This window comes from Homalodisca vitripennis, chromosome 8 (genome assembly GCF_021130785.1).
Source record: "Homalodisca vitripennis isolate AUS2020 chromosome 8, UT_GWSS_2.1, whole genome shotgun sequence".
NCBI classification, from domain to species: domain Eukaryota; kingdom Metazoa; phylum Arthropoda; class Insecta; order Hemiptera; family Cicadellidae; genus Homalodisca; species Homalodisca vitripennis.
The window spans coordinates 40,482,500-40,504,778 of NC_060214.1; the positions used below are offsets into that span (position 1 = coordinate 40,482,500).

General features: G+C 34.3%; 1 protein-coding gene across 1 annotated transcript in view; it reads right to left on the reverse strand.

The window, feature by feature from the left end:
* The window catches only part of LOC124367599 (VPS35 endosomal protein-sorting factor-like), a 61,546-nt gene that overhangs the window by 24,566 nt on the left and 14,701 nt on the right, over window positions 1-22,279 (reverse strand). Inside the window, 10 exon segments of the mRNA XM_046824558.1 lie at window positions 4,296-4,471; window positions 4,752-4,852; window positions 6,038-6,204; window positions 9,498-9,554; window positions 9,556-9,670; window positions 11,203-11,376; window positions 12,450-12,583; window positions 15,377-15,570; window positions 18,971-19,139; window positions 19,505-19,663. Of these exon segments, the coding sequence (XP_046680514.1) occupies window positions 4,296-4,471; window positions 4,752-4,852; window positions 6,038-6,204; window positions 9,498-9,554; window positions 9,556-9,670; window positions 11,203-11,376; window positions 12,450-12,583; window positions 15,377-15,570; window positions 18,971-19,139; window positions 19,505-19,663 (1,446 nt within the window).

The window sequence follows — 22,279 nt, forward strand, 5'->3', positions numbered from 1 at the left end:
AATATACGTTTTATTATTAACCACACAAAAAGTGTTTAATTAATTATTAATCTGTAACCGAGAAGGTTACTTACATGAATATCATAATGTACAGTATTATTTAGAATTATACTGTCAGGAATAAAATATTCATACATAATTCAGAACATTACTACAAGCTTTCTTATAGCTTCTTGTAAAGTTGGCTTCCTTATACCTAAATTACAAATATAATTAACACTTTGTGACATAAGGTTTTTGTTAACTTACCACAAATGAATGATCTAATTTTAATGTCATTTCTGTATTACATAGTAAATTTTTCATTTGTGAATGTCCTTGAAACATGTTTCACATAAAAATGGTTTGTCAGGACCACACGCTACAAAATGTAGTGACTTTTGTCATATTTCTTGCTACACTGCGGCCTCTCTGTTCGGACAGTTTTTTGATAACACATTTTGCAAACTTTCCTAACTCTGTGTTTTTTTGCACCTTCTTCTCAACCATAGCAGATGATGTTAGATAGTGATGCCCAGTCCTTGATACTTCAGGAATGCGTGGCGTTTCCTGCAAACACATTAAGGAGCAAGCTAGCTGTTCTTTGAATTTTGTAATCGAAATTAAGTGCTTCTTTTTAGCATTGGGAGGTTTTTTTTGTTTTCAAAAATGTATTGTATGCCAACCAGCTGTTAACCACAGAAGTACCAAGAACGAGTTCTTCACCTACTTTGTGGTACCATCTCATAGTCTTTCTCACAGCGGTGCTGTATGAAGACATCTGATCAGAAAGATCTATGCCTACTTTAGCCTTATTGTAGGCTGTGACAACAAGTGGCTTTAGTACAGACGGCTTGTCTGGGGTTTTTTTGGATGGAATTTCTACATATTCCGGTTTGTGCACAGTTGACAACATTAAAACTTCTCGTTTATCCTGCCACTTAGTTATAAGGACCCCTTCATCATTTTCTAAACAAATCATTTCTCCTTTCTGGATTTTTTCTTTTGTCAAGTCTTTTGGAATGCCCTTTCGGTTTCGTCTTAAGGTTCCACAAAGATGAGTTTGTCTCGATAACAAAGAGTTTGCTAGTTGAACAGAGGTTATTAATAATTGTCAACATATAGGTTGTGGCCACTGTTCAAATGGTTTGCCATGAGCTCCATTACTACAGAGGTAGCTACTGAGTTGTCTGTTGCAGCAACGGTAACCTTTCCCCATATAACTTTTATACCATAAAGTATAGCCAGTTTTGTCACAAAGTTTAAATATTTTAATACCGTACTTATGAGCTTTGCCAGGTATGTACTGGCGGAAAAGTAACCTACCACGGAATGGTATCATTGTCTCATCGATGACAAGGTCTTGTTCGGCTTCTTTTAGGTTAAAAAACATACCATTTATAATAGAAAGCAAGGGTTTTATTTTGCCGATACGCCCATCTCTTTGCAGATTGTTGTTATCATTGAAGTGCCAAAAGCGTAAAATTAATTGGAATCTATTTCGGCTCATTACTTTTGAGGCACCTGAGAAGCTGTATAAAGCATTTGTGGACCAATAATCACTTATTCGGGGAAGTGTTACTAGGCCATGTACAAAAGTAGGCCTATAAACTTTTTCATTCTTCTGGATTGGTGTCTCGCCAATCTTTAAGCCTACTTACTTAGGGCTCAATCGTAATTTAGAAATTACATCGTGAGCATTCCGATTTTCGATTTGATGTGACCATTAGATCAATGACATCGGCATTAAAGACACTGTTCAAAGAAGTCGATCCGGTTTTTGGAATCATTATGGTAATTTGAAAGTTAATTAGAGTTAAACTCAAAGATCTGCTGTTTACCTTCAAAACTATGCCAATTGTCTCACCTTCGTCAGGAGTACTTGTTAACTGTCGTTATGGTATTATCAACATCGGGCGTCTGTGTCTTCGTTTGCAACCATAAACTCATTTTCATTTCAGCAGCTTCGTCCGAGCCATCACTTGGTTGAAAGTCAGGGTCTGAATCCGTGTCGTCAACCACACTATGTCCATGTCCTCAACACTTTCATCTTCACTTAATCCCGCAAATAAATCACCTTGAGATGAGGGAAGGTCAATTATTCTGTCAATTTCCGATTGTCGCAAAGGATCGCCCCATTTTAACGAAACGCACTTCCACTTTCTAGGCTAAAGCTTCAAAAAACAATAGCAGGTTGATGAGGAAAAGGCGCGCGAAAGTACAGTGAGGTGTCGTCCGAGAGTGATGATATATTACACAGCTGACTACAGCTGCAGTACAATCCAGTGAGCTATTCTGCACTACCAACTACAAAAACGTAATACCCACACCTAATATTGTGTCGGTCATGTACGACCGACGCATATATTTTATAGTGTACTATGTAACTGTAATTGATCGTGTCGGCCAGGAATGACCGACGATGTAAAAACGTTATATATACAAAAAAATTATCAAATCACAATGGTAAGTGACTCAACTAACAGAAAAAACATGAATAGTTCCTAGTTTTAGCCACGGATAATTTTGGCACTCTAACGCTAAAACAGAATATTTAGGCTTGGCATCTAACGTGTTAAGTCAAATTACAATAATAACAGTAACAAGAAAATAACTTTTAAATACATTAAAAGTCAAAAATCTGTTGATAAAATTCTTCCATCGAATAAAGTGGACGTTCGATAAGCCATTTGTGTAATGCAGGTGGTAGCTCTCTTTCATTCTTGCTTCTCAGATCTGGAGGTAGGAGGTTGTGAAGTTTGGTTCCCATGTATGACGGTTTCTTCTCAAACTGAGTCGTTCGGTGTGCTAGAAGATTGTACTGGGTGCTGTTTCTTAGGTTATATTGGTGAACTTCGCCTCTTCTAGTAGGGGTTTTTGCTATTGCATGTATCACAGCTTCCTCGATGTAGAGAGAGACAACAGTAAGAAGTCCAAGTGATTTAAAAGCTTCTCTGCAGCTGTCGAGTCTTTGCAGTCCCGCGATAATTCTGATTGCTTTTTTCTGTTTCTTGAGAACCTTTTGCATGTTAGTGGTTGAAGTTCCACCCCAGGCTAACAGTCTGTATCTTATGTGTGACTCGAAAAGCGCAAAGTATGCCACCCTAATTGTTCTCTCATCTGTTGTATCCTTTATCCGTTTCATCGCATAGAGGCTGGAGCTAAGCTTTGTGCATAAATTATCCACTTGAGGCGTCCAAGAGAGGTTCTTGTCCAGAGTTATGCCCAAGAATTTAGCTTCATCTTGTTTGTTTACATCTGGTAGGTTTGGGACTTTGTCAGCTTTTCTTCCAAAAGCTATTTGAGTGGTATTAGCTGTGTTAACTGCAAGGTCATTATTGTGGCAGTATTGGTAAGCCATGTTCAAGGTTACATAGGAAGCTACTTCTAGACTTTCTGGTTTTGGTTCTTTAAATACCAGGGTGGTATCGTCAGCGTACATTATAGTATTACAAGTATTTCCGAGTTGTTGGGGGAGATCAGTTGTGAAGAGAATGAAGAGTACCGGGCCCATTACTGATCCTTGAGGAACACCTCGGTTTACAGGCTGCAGGCTGGATCTTGCTGTTTTGACAGTCCCATTTTCTGTATGTCTTAGTTCTACCAATTGAGTGCCGCCTTTCAGGTAGCTTATAAACCATTCTTTAACTATGCCTGATAGTCCCAATGTTTCTAGTTTTTTAATTATTAGCTGGTGATCCAGGCAGTCGAATGCCTTACTAAAGTCAAGACAGATTGCAGTCGTCAGGTTTCCTTCCTCCAAGCCATCAACCAAAGACTCTACCATTTGGACTATTGCTGTTGTAGTAAATTTTCCTTTGGTGAAACCATGTTAAGAATCGCTGAGTAGGTTATGTTCTGTGCAGTGGTTCAAAAGTCTGTTTAAAACAACTTTCTCGTAAATTTTGGAGAAGGTCGATACAAGAGATTTCAGTAAAACCATTGTAGGAGCAGCTGGTCGTTTTCTTGTCCTGACATACACTGGAAAAGTCTCCTTCACTTCAATATCGACTAGTCAAAGTTGAGGGTGACGAGTCATGTGCTGACTTTAGGGCAGCCAGAATAGTAGGAAGGTAAATTATTTTACAATCCTCAAAATTTTATTTTAAATTATTGTTTTTTGGCAATCAAACAAAGTACTTGGAAACAAAACAAAATTATTAATGCATGACGGTTATTTATTTCTGTAACATATTCCGCATTCAAAACATGCATCACAACGTGTTAAACCCACACATTTTTGAGCAGAAAGAACAAATCTTAAATCTTAGACTAAAAAAATAACAAAATATTTGCTGTAATAGTTGTACACCTACTGTAAAGTGCTGTGCTACAAACGGCAGCCACACCTCCGCACATGCTACATACTGCTGTGTGTCCTCCAGAGAGCCCAAGTAGCGCCACACACGCGTCCACACATCCTGTGGACTTGTTGGCTCACTCGTAGACAGACACAAGCCCAGTGTCCGGTATAACAGGTGCTTTGGGAATGCTACTGACAAACACATCCATGAATCCATATTTCCCAGAACTGGAGATATCAATATACTACAAGTCCTTTTATATTTAAGCACCAATAAAAAGTTACTAGAGCAGTTTTTAAGGAAACTAGTACATTTTCTTATTCATCTAGTTTTATTTTGGTTTGTAGGTGGTAAGAAAAAAAACCTATAACACAAAGGAAGAGATATTATTTAATTGTATGTACTTGAGATAGTTTTTATAGCAAAATGAAAATTAAAAACAGTCAGATAATTTGTGAACAGTTATACCTTTAACATTGCAGTCAGCCATGAGTCCCAGGAAATAACTAGCATGGGCAGCGATAAACTCTGGTTTGAAGGCAGACATTATAGAGTTAAGTACGAGGCCACTGCAACAGTCAAAGATTAAATTAAATGACTGTATACTTTGATTACATTGCTCCTGTCAAAGCTGCACTTTATTAATTCAGTGTTGAACCAAAATACCCTTTGAAACTTTTAAAATACTGTCAAGAATTATTGGTGAATAGATTAGACTTCAGTGATTATCAGTCTGATCACATTTGGAGTTTCACAAGGCACGGTTTTGGACCCTTATTTTTTTTGACTTTTTAGTTGATGATAGAAATTTCCTTTTTATTTCAAAACTTACTGAACAATTCACTAATACAAAAATAATAATTCTTTAAATATTTTTGCTATTTTATAAAGTACAATTGTGGTTACTGTTTACAATCAAACATTCGGAAACATTCTGAAAAAAAAAACACAGTATATTAATTAACAATAAAGGTATCTCACTCCAACTGCACAGCTTCTGAATATAATGAACTTTGGGGGACTAATACTTGCTACTCTCCCTTACCAAGATCTTCTCTTCAACAATAAAAAAGATTAAAAGTAAACACCCAGTTTTATGTTGTAAAAATATAATTGTTCTGTATTGTATCATAAATACACTTAAAACCTAGTATGTATATACAGGGTGTAACAAAAAGGTTGGACTGACTATGTGTTTTCAGATTTTATGTGTGATTCTAAGCTAAAAATGAAGAATAACTTTTTTCCAATTTCTACTTTGTTTGGCTTATAGCCGCTATTTTTAATTTTTTATTAACAAATTGTTATTTCTAAAACAAGTAAAGCTAAAGAAACCAAATTTGGCACATAGATTTGAATAGTTAAGAAGAAAAAATAGTGCTATTTTATTCAATATTAACTAACAGGTGTCTTGAAAATGTTTTAAGTCAAATAACAAAAGAACCAGTATAGTTATAAAAAATGTACTAGACACAAACTATTTGGACAATTTTATTATGACTCTAACGGTACTTGTTTCAACAGAATCCGTCAAGGCATAAGTGAGCACGACCACTTTAAAGGTACACTTGCACAATCTGTGAGCAGCAAACATTTTTTTTCTTTTGATAGGTAAATTTAAAGCAGTATAAAATCCAAAAAATATCCTACTAAACCGGTCGAGTTGTGCTTAGCTGGGTCAAATCAGTGCTATATCACTGGAATTCACATGAATTCTTTCTGATGTTGATTAAAAAGGACCAACTCCAAATTACCTGTCCCCAGCTTCCTTTGTGTACTTGTCTAGTATCTCCTTCAGCAGACTATCCGGGGCATTCTGGGCCAAGGACTGCAGGATCCAGTCTAGAGCAGGTGCATACACAGACACATATGTGGCCAAGTCCACATCTGCCAACTCCTCTGTCGTTCCCCATGAGTAAATCTGCAATGTCAAAAAAATGCTATCAATTATTAATGCAATGAACCCCAAGATCTATAGCAAAGTGATTGGATCCGTTTATTGACTGATGTAAGGGTTTTTTTCAAACAAATTAACTAACTGTTTAAACTTATTATTTATTAAACTTAAATGAAGAAAAATTCATTATTGAGTAAATATAACTGTTTAAGCATCTATTTGTATTAAAAAAATTAAATTGATTTTATTAATAACTTATGTCATCTTTCTACACAACATTCCAACAACATATGTTTAGACAAAGAAGTGTTCATTTGAATGGCTGATTCAGGGCACCACACCAATCAATCAAATGATTCAATTAATCCATAATCATTTCCAAAAAAAATCATATAAAATAATGTATTAGGAAAAGTATATTCTACTCCTAATGCACATATCAAAATGCTTTATCAATGTGTATATGACAATACTAATAAAATATGAACTAATCTTCAATCAATCAATTACTTATCAATAGATTACTTGAACAATATCAAATAGACCCCTAAAGGGAGGGAACCCTTATACAGGGTGTTCTGAAAAAAGGTTGCCCATAAGTCAGGGCGTGATTCCTCACATCAAAATAAGAAAAAAAGGTCTAATTAACATAGGTCCGAAAATGCTTAGTTACCAAGTTATACAGGGTGAAAGATTTCGTCTGAATTTCAGTTCCCCTGCTGCAACGAAGCCCTACGGGTATTTGTTGGCTGTTAATTAAGATGTACAATTTAGCGTACTTTATGTAAAATGAACTGAAAAATTGAATAAAACCGTTTTCCAGAGACCTGTAGCTACAGTAATTTTTAAGATATGTTGACGAAATACGCGAACTTGGTCCCGAAAAACAAGTTACATTTAGGTTTGAAGCAGATTTACTATGTTAAATGTACAATAAACACAAAATATTTTTTCACGGGGGTACTTGTAGAAAATTTAATTTCAAAGAGAAGATGTAAAATAAGTCTATAATAGACAAACGCAAACTTTAAAAAAATAATCCTTAATTACATACAAAACGCATGAAAAATAGACAAAATCTGTTAAGCTCTCTACAAATGTAATATTGAAATTAAAACAGCTGTTTTATTAAAATATTTGATTTGAGAAACAAAATAATTTCTATTTATAAAACATATGTTTTAACAATGTAACATTGTTTATTAATAATTTAAATAAACATTACAAGCAGCTATTTTTTTCCATTGCTCATTAAGTGGCGTGTGTTGATCTGTACTTTAATACAAGTTAGTGCGAGTGCCGTTGAAGTTAATTTTTGATAGCTAATAAATATCTTATTCATCATGGCAGGTAATATGAATATTATGTACACTAATGGTGAAATGGCAGACATGCATTTAATGTACGGTCTTGCACATTGCAACAGTCGTCAGGCTAGACGACTCTATCAGGAACATTTTCCTCATAGGACAGTTACCGACTCATAAAATGTTTTCTTCCATTCATAGAAGGCTAAGCGAGACGGGAACCTTTAAATCTGGAAAAGTTGGTAGATCAGGACGGCCACGTACAACGTGTACAGATGAAATTGGAGGAGGGCGTGTTGGACGAAATAGAGAATCATCCTGGAAGAAGTACTAGAGAAACTAGCCTTGGATTTCGGTGTTAGTAATTCAATTGTCTGGAAGATTTTACACGAGCAGCAGTTGCATTCTTATCACTATCAAAGGGTCCAGGCTCTTTTGCCTCGAGATTACTTTCCTCGTGTTCAGCTATGCCAATGGCTTATCCAAAGGTGCAGAAATCCACATTTTTTAAATTACATTATCTTTACTGATGAAGCAAAATTTTTCAAGAATGGCTATTCTTAACCACCCACAATACTCACATGTGGGCAATTGAAAATCCACGTGCTATTTCAGAGAACCGTCACCAATATCAGTTTTCTATAAAAGTATGGGCTGCTATTCTGGGTGATTACAATTTTTATTAGTTTTTTACCTGATACGCTCAATGGTGAAAATTATTTACATTTCTTGACGACTAATCTGAATGAGTTACTCGAAGATGTGCCACTATACACACGCAAACAACATGTGGTTCATGCAGGATGGGAGCTCCAGCTCATTACACATTACAAGTAAGAGAATTTTTAAATGAAGCATATCCAAACAGATGGATTGGTCGAGGAGCCCCAGTAGCATGGCCTGCAAGGTCACCTGACCTCAATCCTCTAGACTTTTTCTTATGGGGACATTTAAAGACGCTTGTCTACGACTCGCCTGTGGATACCATAGAAGAGTTGCGAATAAGGATTGTTAACGGGATTCAAAGGATACGTGAGACACCTGGGATCTTCGAAAGAGTTCGGCAGTCTATGAGAAGACGGCTGCTGGATGCTTGTATTTTGAATGAGGGGAAACATTTTGAACATCTACTGTGACGTGGTTAGTTTTTTTAGGACAAGTGTAACTTTTTTGTTGAATGATAATTCAGATAACTTTTTTATGTATGATAATGTATGATTGTTAAAAATATTTACTTGATAAAAAAATAATAGTAACTCATTAATTTGTTTTAATAAAAACAGGCTGTTTTAATTTCAATATTACATTTGTAGAGAGCTTAACAGATTTTTTTGTCTATTTTTCATGCGTTTTGTATGTAATTAAGGATTATTTTTTAAAGTTTGCGTTTTGTCTATTATAGACTTATTTTACATCTTTCTCTTTGAAATTAAATTTTCTACAAGTACCGTGAAAAAATATTTTGTGTTTATTGTACATTTAACATAGTAAATCTGCTTCAAACCTAAATGTAACTTGTTTTTTCGGGACCAAGTTTCGCGTATTTTGTCACATATCTTAAAAATTACTGTGTAGCTACAGGTCTGGAAACGGTTTTATTCAATTTTTCAGTTCATTTTACATAAAGTACGCTAAAATTGTACATCTTAATTAACAGCCAACAAATACCCGTAGGGCTTCGTTGCAGCAGGGGAACTGAAATTCAGACGAAATCTTTCACCCTGTATAACTTGGTAACTAAGCATTTTCGGACCTATGTTAATTAGACTTTTTTTTTTATTTTGATGTGAGGAATCACGCCCTGACTTATGGGCACCTTTTTTCAGAACACCTGTATATGTCATTTTCACTCTTTAAGCCACTTACAAGAAAATGCCATATGATGGTTATACTTATTTTGTACGCACTATTTGAATGATTTGTAGACCTACTTTACTACTAATAAATACAAAAGAGCTTGAAACACTGTGATACATTGCCAACTGTTGTGAGACTCAACTTTCTGCATACCTGCTTGAAGCAGATCAAACAATCGTAGAAATTCTCCTTGAGCAGAGTTCTGTCAATGTGTGGAAACACTCATGGCGACACGGCAGAGATAGCATCGTGCATACACAGCCACCAGCGGGTTCCCGATCCCTCTCACCATCAAAGTCAGCCTCTTTAGGGCCTGTGTCAGCTCTCTGAGGCCAACAGAAAATCTTTAAAGACACCTTAACACTCACAAATATTAGTAAAAGATAAACATTTTAATACAACTAGCTGGAAACCAATTTTGGATTGGTAAATGCCAACAAAAAATATGATAACATTGAATGTTGCATTCATTGTGACAGTTTTTTAGTATTTTACTTATTACTTTCTCAGCATTGATCATCCACTTTTCAGCTAAGTTTTTCTAAATAAAGTAAAAAATTGTGTTTACCACCTTAATAAAATTTGTGTAGAACTGAAGAACCCCAAAAATGATTTAATCAACATTTGTTCACTTCTTTATCCAAATAACTTTTTTTGTGGAGTTGCCTGAAGATGAAACCTTTGGTTTCGAAAGGCCTCATCCAAAAAATAAACAATTAGGAAAAAGTAGTGTTTTTATTAACATTTAATAATATTTAAGGAATTTTCCAATTGCTCCAAGAGTCTACAACTGCCAAAACAATTTAAGTCTTGTATGTTAGTCAAAAACATAAGCCACAACTTACAATAAAATTATACATTGGAATAATCTCCTTGTCTCAATTGTTATGAAACCAAAATAAAATAGTCTACCATCACTTAGATATTAGGTAATGAACTTTGCAATGCTGATAAAAAAGGTGAACACAAAAAGCTGAGGTTGGCCCGTAAGCAGAAAGGGGTGTCTCCTAATATTTATTTCTAAATTTTATCTCACAGTAAGAAAATTCATTACTAATGAGTACAAAATTAATGAATTAAATTGGATATTAATGTTTCAACATTTCAACAGGAAGTGAATGAATACTGTTAATTAATTAGTTAACAAATATTAAAAAGGATATGGAACACAAACATAAAACACCTCTACTATATTGAAACCTACAAGATTTTCTTACTGGGGACCTAACAAAACCCACAGTATTTTTTGAAAGAACAAACTTAATTTGACTTATTTGTGTGCAATTTAAGTGCAGCATCTGGAATCTGATGCTGTCATAGATTTGACTCCTGGAGTTGGGAATCATGTTCATCTGAAAAGATTTTAAAAAAGGTCCGCAACAAGGAAGCTCAAAATGAAATCTTTACATCGTTTCGACATCAGAGACACCTAGCACAAAATATCGTGTAATCAATGTAGAGGGATCTAGGTCACAGATTTTTGTTGGATTTCTTCAGACGAACATGACCCCAAATTCCAGGAGTGAAAGTCTGTGACAGCATCAGATTTCAGATGCTGCATTAATGGGATAGTGAACTGGAACTAAACTCAACATTCACATTGGATTAACCCTTCCCAACATAGCTATGTCATGTGTAAAGAGTAAAGTTATAAACCAAACAAATAGTTTGAATCTTTCAATATTTTTGGAGCACTGTAGTAAATAATACAAATGTAAGCCAAGATATTACTTGTGTTCTAGCTTCCCATATTTTATCATTTCAAGTATTTCCTCACATAGCGCAAGTATGTAAAGAGAAAATGGAAGATTGTGACAATCACATATTCATAATCACTGTGACAACATGTATCGCTTACCCCTTATTGAGGAAGCTGTAACAGTTCAAGATGGCTGCCTCCACATACAAACGAGGTACCAGTTCCCTGATGGAAGCTATCTTGTAGAACCAGTTACGACAAGTCTCCTTGGCAGATTCTGGTACCATCTCCGGCCCGAAGTTCTCAGGCAGTGACGCGCTCCTAGAACCTAGGCTGTAACAATAATTAACATTAAGTTTCATTAACTAAGAATATCTTAGCCTAATGAAAGTAAACGATACACAAGTTGTCATAAATAATATATGGGTCTTTTCATTAAGCTACCATTTTCTTTATAAAAGTATTAAAACCGACATGAATAATTTTATTACTTCAATCATAACTTTAAAATAAAGTCAATTTCCTCTCATTTTACTTCCATTATAAAATTTTCATGTTCAGTACTGCTTTTTTAATTTTACAGTACTGTTTTATGATCCAATCATTGATAATTTTCATAAAACAATAATGGATATTTAATTATTTGTTTTATTAACCTGTGTATGTTTATTAACTCGGTTATACATGATGATTTAAAACTTAAATATATTACTTTAGTTAGTACATCTAGTAATCATTTGAAACAAGGTAGGAAGGTGGTGTGTCATTATTATAGACACACCACTAATTGTCTAAGAGGCTTCGCTATACAAAATTTCAATTACATACATTGTACGCTGTTTGTATACAATTTATTGTATTCCATGATTTCCTTCTTGCCATCATGGTTTTCTATAAGAGTAATCTAAAAATGTTCACTAATGCTAAGTCCAATTTCATGGAGTGTTATGTACCCTCATCGAACTTGGTGTTACTTATCTATATAAGTTTCTATAAATTCTATAATATTTCAATAAATTCAAGTCTACAAGTAAGTAGACCAAAATGAGCATATTTTAAACGCATAATAACAAAAACATAGGCCACGGTAAAAGACCCGATATTGGACGCTGCCATCTAGAATACAACCAAAACGTTGATATCGGGTTTTGCCAGTTGCAAGGTTAACTAACAAATGCAATAAATATTGATAAAATTAAGAATAGAACACTAGATATTTATTTAATGTAAAAACTTATCAAAATGCTGCATTGGGTTGCTACAAGAAAAAAAAACAACTCAAGTTTTCACAGTGAAAACTAACCTACTACCTGTTTTAAAGACATTCTCTTTCAAAGGAAGGATTATTGGTGAACTACATACTATTTTACTTAGTTTGTTGGTCACTTTTAAGAGGGAGATCTCACCGAACTGTGTTATCTGATTTGACTACCAGCCTGTCGTACACCAACTGACCAAATGTGTCCAGGATGTCTGTGATGAGGACAAACTTGCTCGGGTAGAACTGTACGCCAGAGATATCCACCAGAAGTTTGGAGCACTACAACATTCATGGAACCATCAGTTTATCACTAAGAGGAAAAGGAGGAGAGGAAGGTCCACAGCTAATTTATAATGATAAATCAAGATGTTTTAACTATGTTAATTAGCATTTCATTTATCTTTCTGATTGCCTACCGATTACAATCATATAAGTGTTGACTCATTATTTTTCCTCTATGGGAGGATTATCATGTAGATACAAATATTGTATATTTATAAATGTGTATTATTTATATTGCATTATGTGTATTTTAAATACAAAACTGGTTGCAAACAGTTTTAAAATTAATGTATTTTTGTACTTCCTGAAAATTTGTATGGCCAACATTCATACCTTATGATATATTTAAAAACATATGAATATGAGTCATTAATGACACAATAATTTAAAAAAAAACTTTCAGCTTTGCTCTACAATACATAATACTGAGATAAAACTATGTATGCTCTTTTGAAACTTTGAATGTTTGCCTCCATGAAACTTTAAGGTACAAAAAACTTCAATTGCTACAATATACAGTGTATCCACAAAGTCATGTCACACTTTTAAATAACTTTATTTACAAAAGGATATACAGCACAAGAATGAGATTAACATAGGATTAAAGTAACTTTAAACAGTTTTACCTCAGTTTATCTGAGCTTAACATGACCACTATGAATCGCCCTGCAGATGTCCGAGTGAACTTTGATCTCCTACCATATTTTGATTAGGACTTCTGGGATAACCGATTCAATCGCAGCTCTGATTTATTGCTTTAAGTGTTCAATGTACAAACGTTACAACGATGCACACTTTCAGAAAGTTAAAGGTCAATACACACAGCAAAATTACACCTTTTTAATTTGTCATCTGACTTCAAAACTTGCAATAGTTGAGATTTTTAACAATTAAATCTAAGTCTTTTCTTCAAACTGTATACTTAAGGACATTGAACACACATTCACATTACCGCCTAGACTTTTTTTTATTTCTTACAAAACGGTTTTGAATGTTTACAATGGTTTGATCTCCTGTTTATTGCCTACATGTCTGCGTTTTGTCCAATACGCTGCCTGTTCTCTTAAACATCTTATCCCGTCAATAAATGCTAGGTCTATCAGAGGAATTTTCATGAAACACTAGACAATACTCACGATGCACTAAAATAACAATATAAAACATTACTAGCCACAGAATATACTGAACTTTTATATGTTCACAGACTATGGCTGTTTCATTATGGCTGTTTTTTTTTAAATGTTAGCCACAGATGAGAGCAGTGGGTAACTCAGCCAACTAAAACAAAACTGCATGAACAAGTATTATAATTTATATCTGTTTCATAGACCTGCGATCAATAATAGAGTAACTATAAACAATTAAAGGTTTGACATGACTTTGTGGACACACTGTATAAGTTGTATATTGTTCATAATTATTAAAAATCAGGTCTTTGGTCTACGTTGTCTAATATCCTAAATAAACATTTATGACAAATGCAAATGGCTGGCAATTTGAACATTTCTATTGAATGAGGCTGGTTAAATAACTTATTCACGACATAAATAAACATTTATGACAAATGCAAATGGCTGGCAATTTGAACATTTCTATTGAATGAGGCTGGTTAAATAACTTATTCACGACATACTACTATTCATACAGTAAAGTTAGAATCAGTTGGAAATGATTACAGCTATCACACTACGATCAGAGACTGAGTCATATTGCATAACTATAAGTTAGTAGTATGTACAAGGCAGGAGTATGCTCCATCACATGTTGTGTAACAGGCTTCGATGTGGTTACATGCAAAATTTCATATCTATAGCTCATTTCATTCTTGATATGTACTGCAGACAACACACAAAAATGAAATTGTTAACATCCACCTGGCAGACAAGACAGAAATGTTACCAGCCTACTTCAATGACAGCCAAATACCATGGGTGGACATGAACCATGCACTAATTATGTAAAAATGTAAGGTACATGTACATAATGTATTCATGCCAAATTTAAAGTATTAAAATGATATCTTTCTAAATATATCTTAGGAATAGTTCTAAGGTTACATATGATTTGATATAGCTTGTTAACACATCACCTGATTGTACTCAGCTCCTTTATCAATGTATTAATTAATTTAGCGATTTTCTCATTGCTATCATGTGTATCCATAAGACAAATATAAAAACGTTCACTGACGCTCTGCAAAACAGATGGAGTGACATGCACCATCATCGAACTCGATGGTGCGGATATAGAAATGAAGCTTCATAAAAAATTTCAAGTTTAGTTCAAGCTTTGTTTATTTTTGAGATATTCGGTGGACAATGAGACAGAAATTAAATGTATCTAACCCTCTTTGACTGTCATTGTTAACGCTCAGTCAATACATTTTCAAACAGAGGTAAATTTAGGATGTGAACATCCTAATTGCCAAAAATATACAGGAAATAATGTAATGAGGGTTACTGTAATTGGGCAGATTTCTATGAGACTGACCTAAACATTACAAACATTATTTATAATAAATGCATTATTAATGTTATTTGCTTTTAAAAGACACACGGAACTATAAACAAGTTAAAACTTTGCTGGAACTGTTTCTTGAGAAATTTCATAAATTCATGACACAACAAATGTTTATTTTGTTAAAAAAATAAACTAATGCACTAGATTTTGTAAATAAGATGCTTTTTGTTAAATTTATATATTCAATTCAGATACATGTAAATTTAATTTAATTTTAGGATAAAACTTAAATTTGCAGTGCTCTACAATATTTAAAAGTCAGATTTTGACCTGTATGGCGATCTTGAGTGCTTTCACCCTTTGGTCTTCATTCCATGCCTGCACCAGCCCTTGACTGAGCTGCTCTATCTGCCCCGTGTACTGCTGTGGCGTCAGACCCCACACTCCCCGCACTGACCCTTCCTCGTAGTCGTCCAGCTGCTCCAGTCTAGTCTTGGTCGTCGACCTGTATGACTTCACCGCCACTGTAACATTTCACTGTACTTCATAAACACTGCTGCATAAAACTACACTGTTGCACAACAAATACAACTTGGGTAAAGTTTTTGTTCTATGAGACACATTTCAGATAGAGAATGAGAATGAGAATGAGAATGAGAATATCTTTATTACAATCTTTGAGATTATAAACAGTGTCATTAAATACATTAACATCAGGAAAAGGTTTTTTTGAAGATACTCTTCCAGCGTGTAGAATGGCCGGTCTAGAAGCCATTGATGTAGTGCTATCTTGAGGTCCTTTCCTCTTTTGGACAGCAGGTGAGGTGGTAGGAGATTGTGGAGCTTCATTCCCATATATGATGGTTTTCGCTCATAAAGCCTCAGACGATGTACAGGAAGGCTGTAGATGTGTACATTTCTGGTGTTGTAGTGGTGTACATCATTGGTCCTTGGAAGATTCTCCCCATCAGCGTACATTATTACTTCTTGAATGTAAAGCGAAATGACAGTGAGAAATCCTCAGAGACTTGAATGCCTCTCTACAGCTCTCCAGAGGTTGTAGTCCCGCCAGTGTTCTAATACATTTCTTTTGTATGATAAGTATCCGTTGGAGATTTGAAGCAGTAGTAGTTCCACCCCAGACCAGGCAGCAAGACCATAGCGCAGGTGAGACTCAAAAAGGGAAAAAGTAAGTTATTTTTGCTGTTTAAAGGCTACTGAGAGAAAGAATTTGTTTGATGACAAAGTGACAGTGTTGAGTTTTTTACTAAGATTGTCGACGTGATTAATCCAATTTAGTTCGGTATCCACTGTTACTCCAAGGAATTTTAAATGATCTTCAATACTGACATCTGGAATGGTTGGGACTTCTGATGCTCTCCTTCCAAAAGCGATCTGGTTAGTCTTTGATGGATTTACTACAAGGTCATTTCCATAGCAATATTGGATGGCCATGTTGAGAGCTGTATAAGATGAGACCGCAAGGCCATCTGCTGAACGTTGGGTCAGAAATAAGGTAGTGGTCGTCCGCATACATTAGAGGTGTGCAGTAGTTTCCTAGGTGTTGGGGTAGATCGTTGGTAAAGAGAATGAAAATCACTGGTCCTAATACGGAACCTTGTGGCACACCTCTCAGCACTGGAAGGACTTTTGATCTGACTGCCTTTGTGATACCATTTGATGAGTGGTACATCTCTACTAGTTGGGTACGACCCTTTAAGTAGCTCTCAAACCAATTATTTGCTGTCCCTTTGATTCCAAGCAATTCCAATTTCTTCAGAATGATGTTGTGGCTGAGGCAATCAAACGCCTTACTTAAATCAAGAAACAAAGCTGTGGTCAATTTTCCCTCTTCAATGCTGTCTGTCACTGATTCAATTAGTTTGATCAATGCCGTTGTAGTTGACTTCCCTTTTGTAAAATCCATGTTGGTTTTCATTTAAGAGATTGTGCTGAGCGCAATGGTCCAGGAGTCTTTGAAGAACAATTCTTTCACATAATTTTGAAAATGTTGAAATCAGTGAAATTGGTCTGTAGTTGTTTGCATCATGTTTGCACCCACTTTTAAATTAAGGGAATACTTTCGAAATTTTTAATTTTGAGGGGAAATTGACCCTCTTTAAAAAGATTTGTTGAATATGGCAACCAATGGGGGGGGGGGCTAGTTCGTCAGCACAAAATTTTAATACTTTGGAAGAAATTTCATCAATACCGGCTGAATTTTTGAATTTGAGGTTTTTAATTGTATCTTTAACCTCTTCGATGCTCGTTTTGGTCATTGTTTCCATTAATGCTGTTTCATGTGGTTCCACAGATTCCAATTCCTTCTTCTCATCCGCTGGGATTTTTTGTAGTGTTTGTTTCTGCCATATTAACAAAAAATAAATTCAGATGATTGGCGACGTATGCATGCAGATGATAGATAAACGTATGCATTAGTTGAGGTTTTTAACCATTAAATCTGAATCTTTACTTCAAACATTTGTGAACTGTATACTTAGGGACATTGAACTCACGTTCATGTTACCTCCCAGACTCATTTAATTTCTTACAAAACGGGTTTGAATGTTTTTTGATGGTTTGATCTCCTGTTTATAACCTAACTTCTTTAACTCAAAATGTTGTAAAATATGGAGTTTTCTTAGTAAGCATGGGATGTTGTGTTGTTAGATAATACACATTGTAAGCACTTATTGAACAGGTTTTCTATGTAGTTTTCATCATAATTTATTTTCATAAAATAATACCTCACTCTTTCCATAACCAATCTTATACAGCGGTCCACTTTAAACATTTTTTATTCATTTATAGAATATTAAATCCAAAAATATAGATTGAATGAAAAAATTGCCTGTTTGACGGTTGGGTAAGAACTGTAAATCTAAAAATTGAATGTTGACAGTTTAACCATAGATTGACAACAATGGATCTTAAAAATGATTTTATTAAAAATAAACAAAAATATACATATTAGTATTGTTTTGTATTCACAATTATAATGCAGCTATCTTTCTGATAGTTATTTTATATAGTTCACAAGATAAACTAGATCTGTAAACAAACACATGCTGTATTTTAGCTTTAAAGTTGGCTAAACTGTTTGTTTTATTCAGCCAGCTGTCACCTGTGATAACAATCGTCCTGTCATACATAAAAACATATTATTTATGATTTTGATAATAAACAAAATTAAAAAAAAAGAATTTATCTTCAAAAATAGTGTAGTTAAAATAGTTTTTTTAACCCTTTGAGGACCAGAGTTGAAACATTAGTGAGTGACAAAACTGCATCATTCTTCCAGCAGTTTCCACCAAAACTGCATAGTATTCAATGAGGCAATTTCTCATTCATTAAAAAAATCATATATTGACTTGTATTTTAAATACCTTTTTTTAAGTGGGCAAATGTTATAGGACTAAAATAACAAATTACATTTCTTCACCGAACACTAGAAGGAAAAGAAAGATGAAAAAACCATTCCAATACTTACAATCAGTGAACATACCTCCGCTTCACACTAAAAGTGAAAGTGGCTGAACACTGAAATTGTCCCACAACAACAAAAATGGTAGTGCCCACACTGCTTGACTGTGCTGCGAGCAGTTGAAAAAGCGTTCATTGCATTGTTACTAAGTTAATAACTACTCTTTCAGTACCGTAGTAAGTATAAATTATTTTATATATATATAAAAAAAATACAAATATGTATACTCTATATAATATATGGATGATATTGTACTCATTGCTTCTGACAGGATTCTTAATTATGTTTATATTTCCAAGCAAAACAGTAGTCATCCTTATCAGACCAATGTAGTGGACATGTGCCTCTGACGGGGGGATGATCATCAAACATCGTGTCAAAAGACATTTTTCCTTCATGAACAGAATAAATCAAAAGAAAGATAAAATGATTAAACTGACCTTCTTCACCACCCGTGATGAAACTTCCAACCATTGACATTTTAACCGAAGTTGCTGAGAATTTGCTGAGTATGGCCGACTTCCTCACTGACCAAGACTCAATTTCACTGGGACTCTCCATCTTTTTTCCTAGATTTTGATGGTCCTCCTTCTCCCATTTCTTATTCCACTGTTGAAATTTTTGTATGATTAACAATCTATCACAATTTAAAATGTCCGTTTACATGTACACAACACTATATTGCCAAACAATGTTCTGGATTTTTACACAGGATTGCTTATTTTACTATCACCTTTTTAATTGATTTATTTTTTTTACTTGAATGTCATTCAATGTATTAAAGTCAAGGATTAAACTATGTGGTTACATAAAATATACTGTCATACAATGTTGAGGTTGCTATTTTGGAAACAAATACTTCAGTGACTTTCAATTTAAATTATTTCACTTACAAAGATCGTTCTTCCTTGTCAAATTTGTTGCTGTATAAAAACAAAGTAATTGAGTTGATATTGTGAACACTACATACTTACCGTTTCAGCCGCGATGGCCGAGAGTGGATCTTGATTGAGGAACTGACTCAAGGGGTCCGAGCCATCAAGAGCGACAGTGAGCGGATCCACTGGAGGGGTTGGAGTGGGGGTAGACGAGCTCCCTGCCTTCTTGCTGCCTCCCCTCCCACCCTCACTCACCTGTACACAACAGGCTCCAGACAAATAGTTTTAATATTCCAAAATTACATTAGAACACTAGTTAATAAAACTGTGCTGAAAAGCATAGTTTAGAAGAGGATTTTTATTTCTTAAAATAGTTAGGTATTATAAAGTTTGCATATGTTGAACATTTTTTAAATAAAACTGAGAAATAAATCACTATCTCCAGGATATAAGAAATCACAAAACCATATAGTAAGAACAAAATGTTTTAATAAACTTCCAAATTATATAACAAATATTACTAATATAGTTAAATTCTGAAAGTTAAATAAAGAAAATTCTGAAAGAATATCTAATGTTGTAACGGGTATAGGCCTAGCCTGTAACCTAAATCAACTTTTACAATTAATAATAAATTCGAGAATAATATAATACAATAAACAATATTTTTCTATTAATAATAAATCTAAATGAATAGGAATCCAAACCGACAATTTAATTGCTTAGTTAATGTTATCATTCTCATATTTGAGAATAATCAAATTTCAATTTATTATGAAGGTTAGTTGTGCATGGTGACATAGCCCGTCACTGACAGTTTTGTAACCTCAAACATAAATCTCGAATGGCAAAGTGGCCATATTTAATAAAACTCGATAGTTCCTCATCAACATCAAAGAACAAAGGTAAACACGGCAAAACGCGTGCCACGATTGGCTAACGTAACGATTACTCTCATTGGAGGGTAGCGACCCCGCGGGAACGCAAACTCGTTCTCTGCGCACCGAATTCGAGTGGGTTTGTTAGCCAGAAGTAAAAGCGGATCATTTTTCGACCAGAAAAAAAACGGAAAATTTCCGTTTTGAAGGGTATCACTTTTCCCTCTCTGCGCTACTGACTCGGAGTTGGGAAAGATAGAGTCTTCTTCCTCGACCTCTTGATGATGTAGTACCTTGTAAAATAGTTTTCAAAATTTTTCAATTATTAATCAGTCTTTTTTCAATGTGATCCAAATTTAAATTTTTCAATTATCTGTGAGGACCGCCGTGTCGCCATCATGGGATTTGGTGAATATGTTTAACCCCTTTCACTGCCAAGAGCCGATGTCATCGGCTCTGCAGTTTGATCGTAAAAACGCCGAGAGCCGATGTCATCGGCCCGCGTATGTCTACTCAAAATCGCCGAGGGCCGATGACATCGGCCCACGCCCTTGGACCGAAAATCGCCATGAGCCGATGCCATCGGCTTTTAGTTATAATTTTATTTTTTCGTTACTATAGTGATCACAAGTCATTATTATACATGTGGCGAAAGATAAAAAGGCATTCAATGTGAAAAACACATCAAGTATATAATCTATGACTAGTGTATATTACGGAATACGAACAATGAAACAGGATCTAATCAGCTGTGGCAGACATCAGCTGTTTGACGTTTCTGCCAACCCTTAAACTTAATGGTTTCAGTCTATTGTTGTTTACAGTTTGTACTGTAACCTTTCAAGTTTGCAAGTTTGTTTTATTGTGGCTACTATTTTTGTGCCACAAAAATAAAAGCATAATAATTATTATTATAAAAATAATCTTATTATTATATAAAAATAATATTATTATGCAAAATTACATTATAAAACTCATTTTTACTAGGTATATTTAATTTATTTAGTGTTACTATTATTATTTCAACCTGTTTTATAGGATTTCTTGAAGAGCATTATGTAAAAAATGTGTGAAACATTTAGTATTTCTTCTATGCCTATATTTAGTAAAAAATGTGTTATTTTAATTAAAGTGCTATACAAAATTTATTTCTAGTTTTTTTTACCTGAAATTTGCAGGAAATGTTGTTAACATAATATTCTTCAATAAAACGTATAAACTAATAACAGAAACAATATTAAAAAATATTTTATCTAATTTTAAAAATAAAAATTTACAAAAATTTCAAAGTTAAAAACTAAAAAATTTAGATTAAAAAAACAGTTTTGTTTTATTATTGATTCGAAATATATAGTATTACGGAGACTTTTATTGCCTACAAAACAAAACAAAAATTACGCAGATATCTCAATTTTTGACAGATTTATTGACGTTTTACTAAACCCTTACAATTAGTCAATATCGGCCGCGGCAGTTTTGGGGAGTGACATGCGATGCAGCGCCGGCGGTTTACGGCACACATCTGCAAACAGCGCGCGGCGTTTTTCGACATGAATCGGCCAAATTACTGTGGCAGCGAAAGGGTTAAGAGTATTTAAACCTTTTTGATCAACATTTTTAAACAAATCAGACTCTAAATTTTAACTGCTAGGGAGTAGGGGTATTTTCTAATTAATTATTTCAAGCTAATTGGATTTTGTGTTGTAGGATGTTATTTTAAGCATAGCCATAATTTCATTTCATCAAAATCATGTTTCATTAGTATTAGTTTTTATTCAATAAATCTAAAATTTGTTTCTATCAAAATTTTATTTTCATTTTACCACATAGCTGCCCTACGCCGCACCCATTGTAAAACGACCCTGTAAAGACAAAGAGTCTAAAGCTAATATATTTTTCACAAAACCTATCTTGTTACTATTTATTATAACGTAACGTATCCGTTACAAATGGCGCCCAACGTGGGGCAGCTAAAAGTGGTGTAGCTTAATAA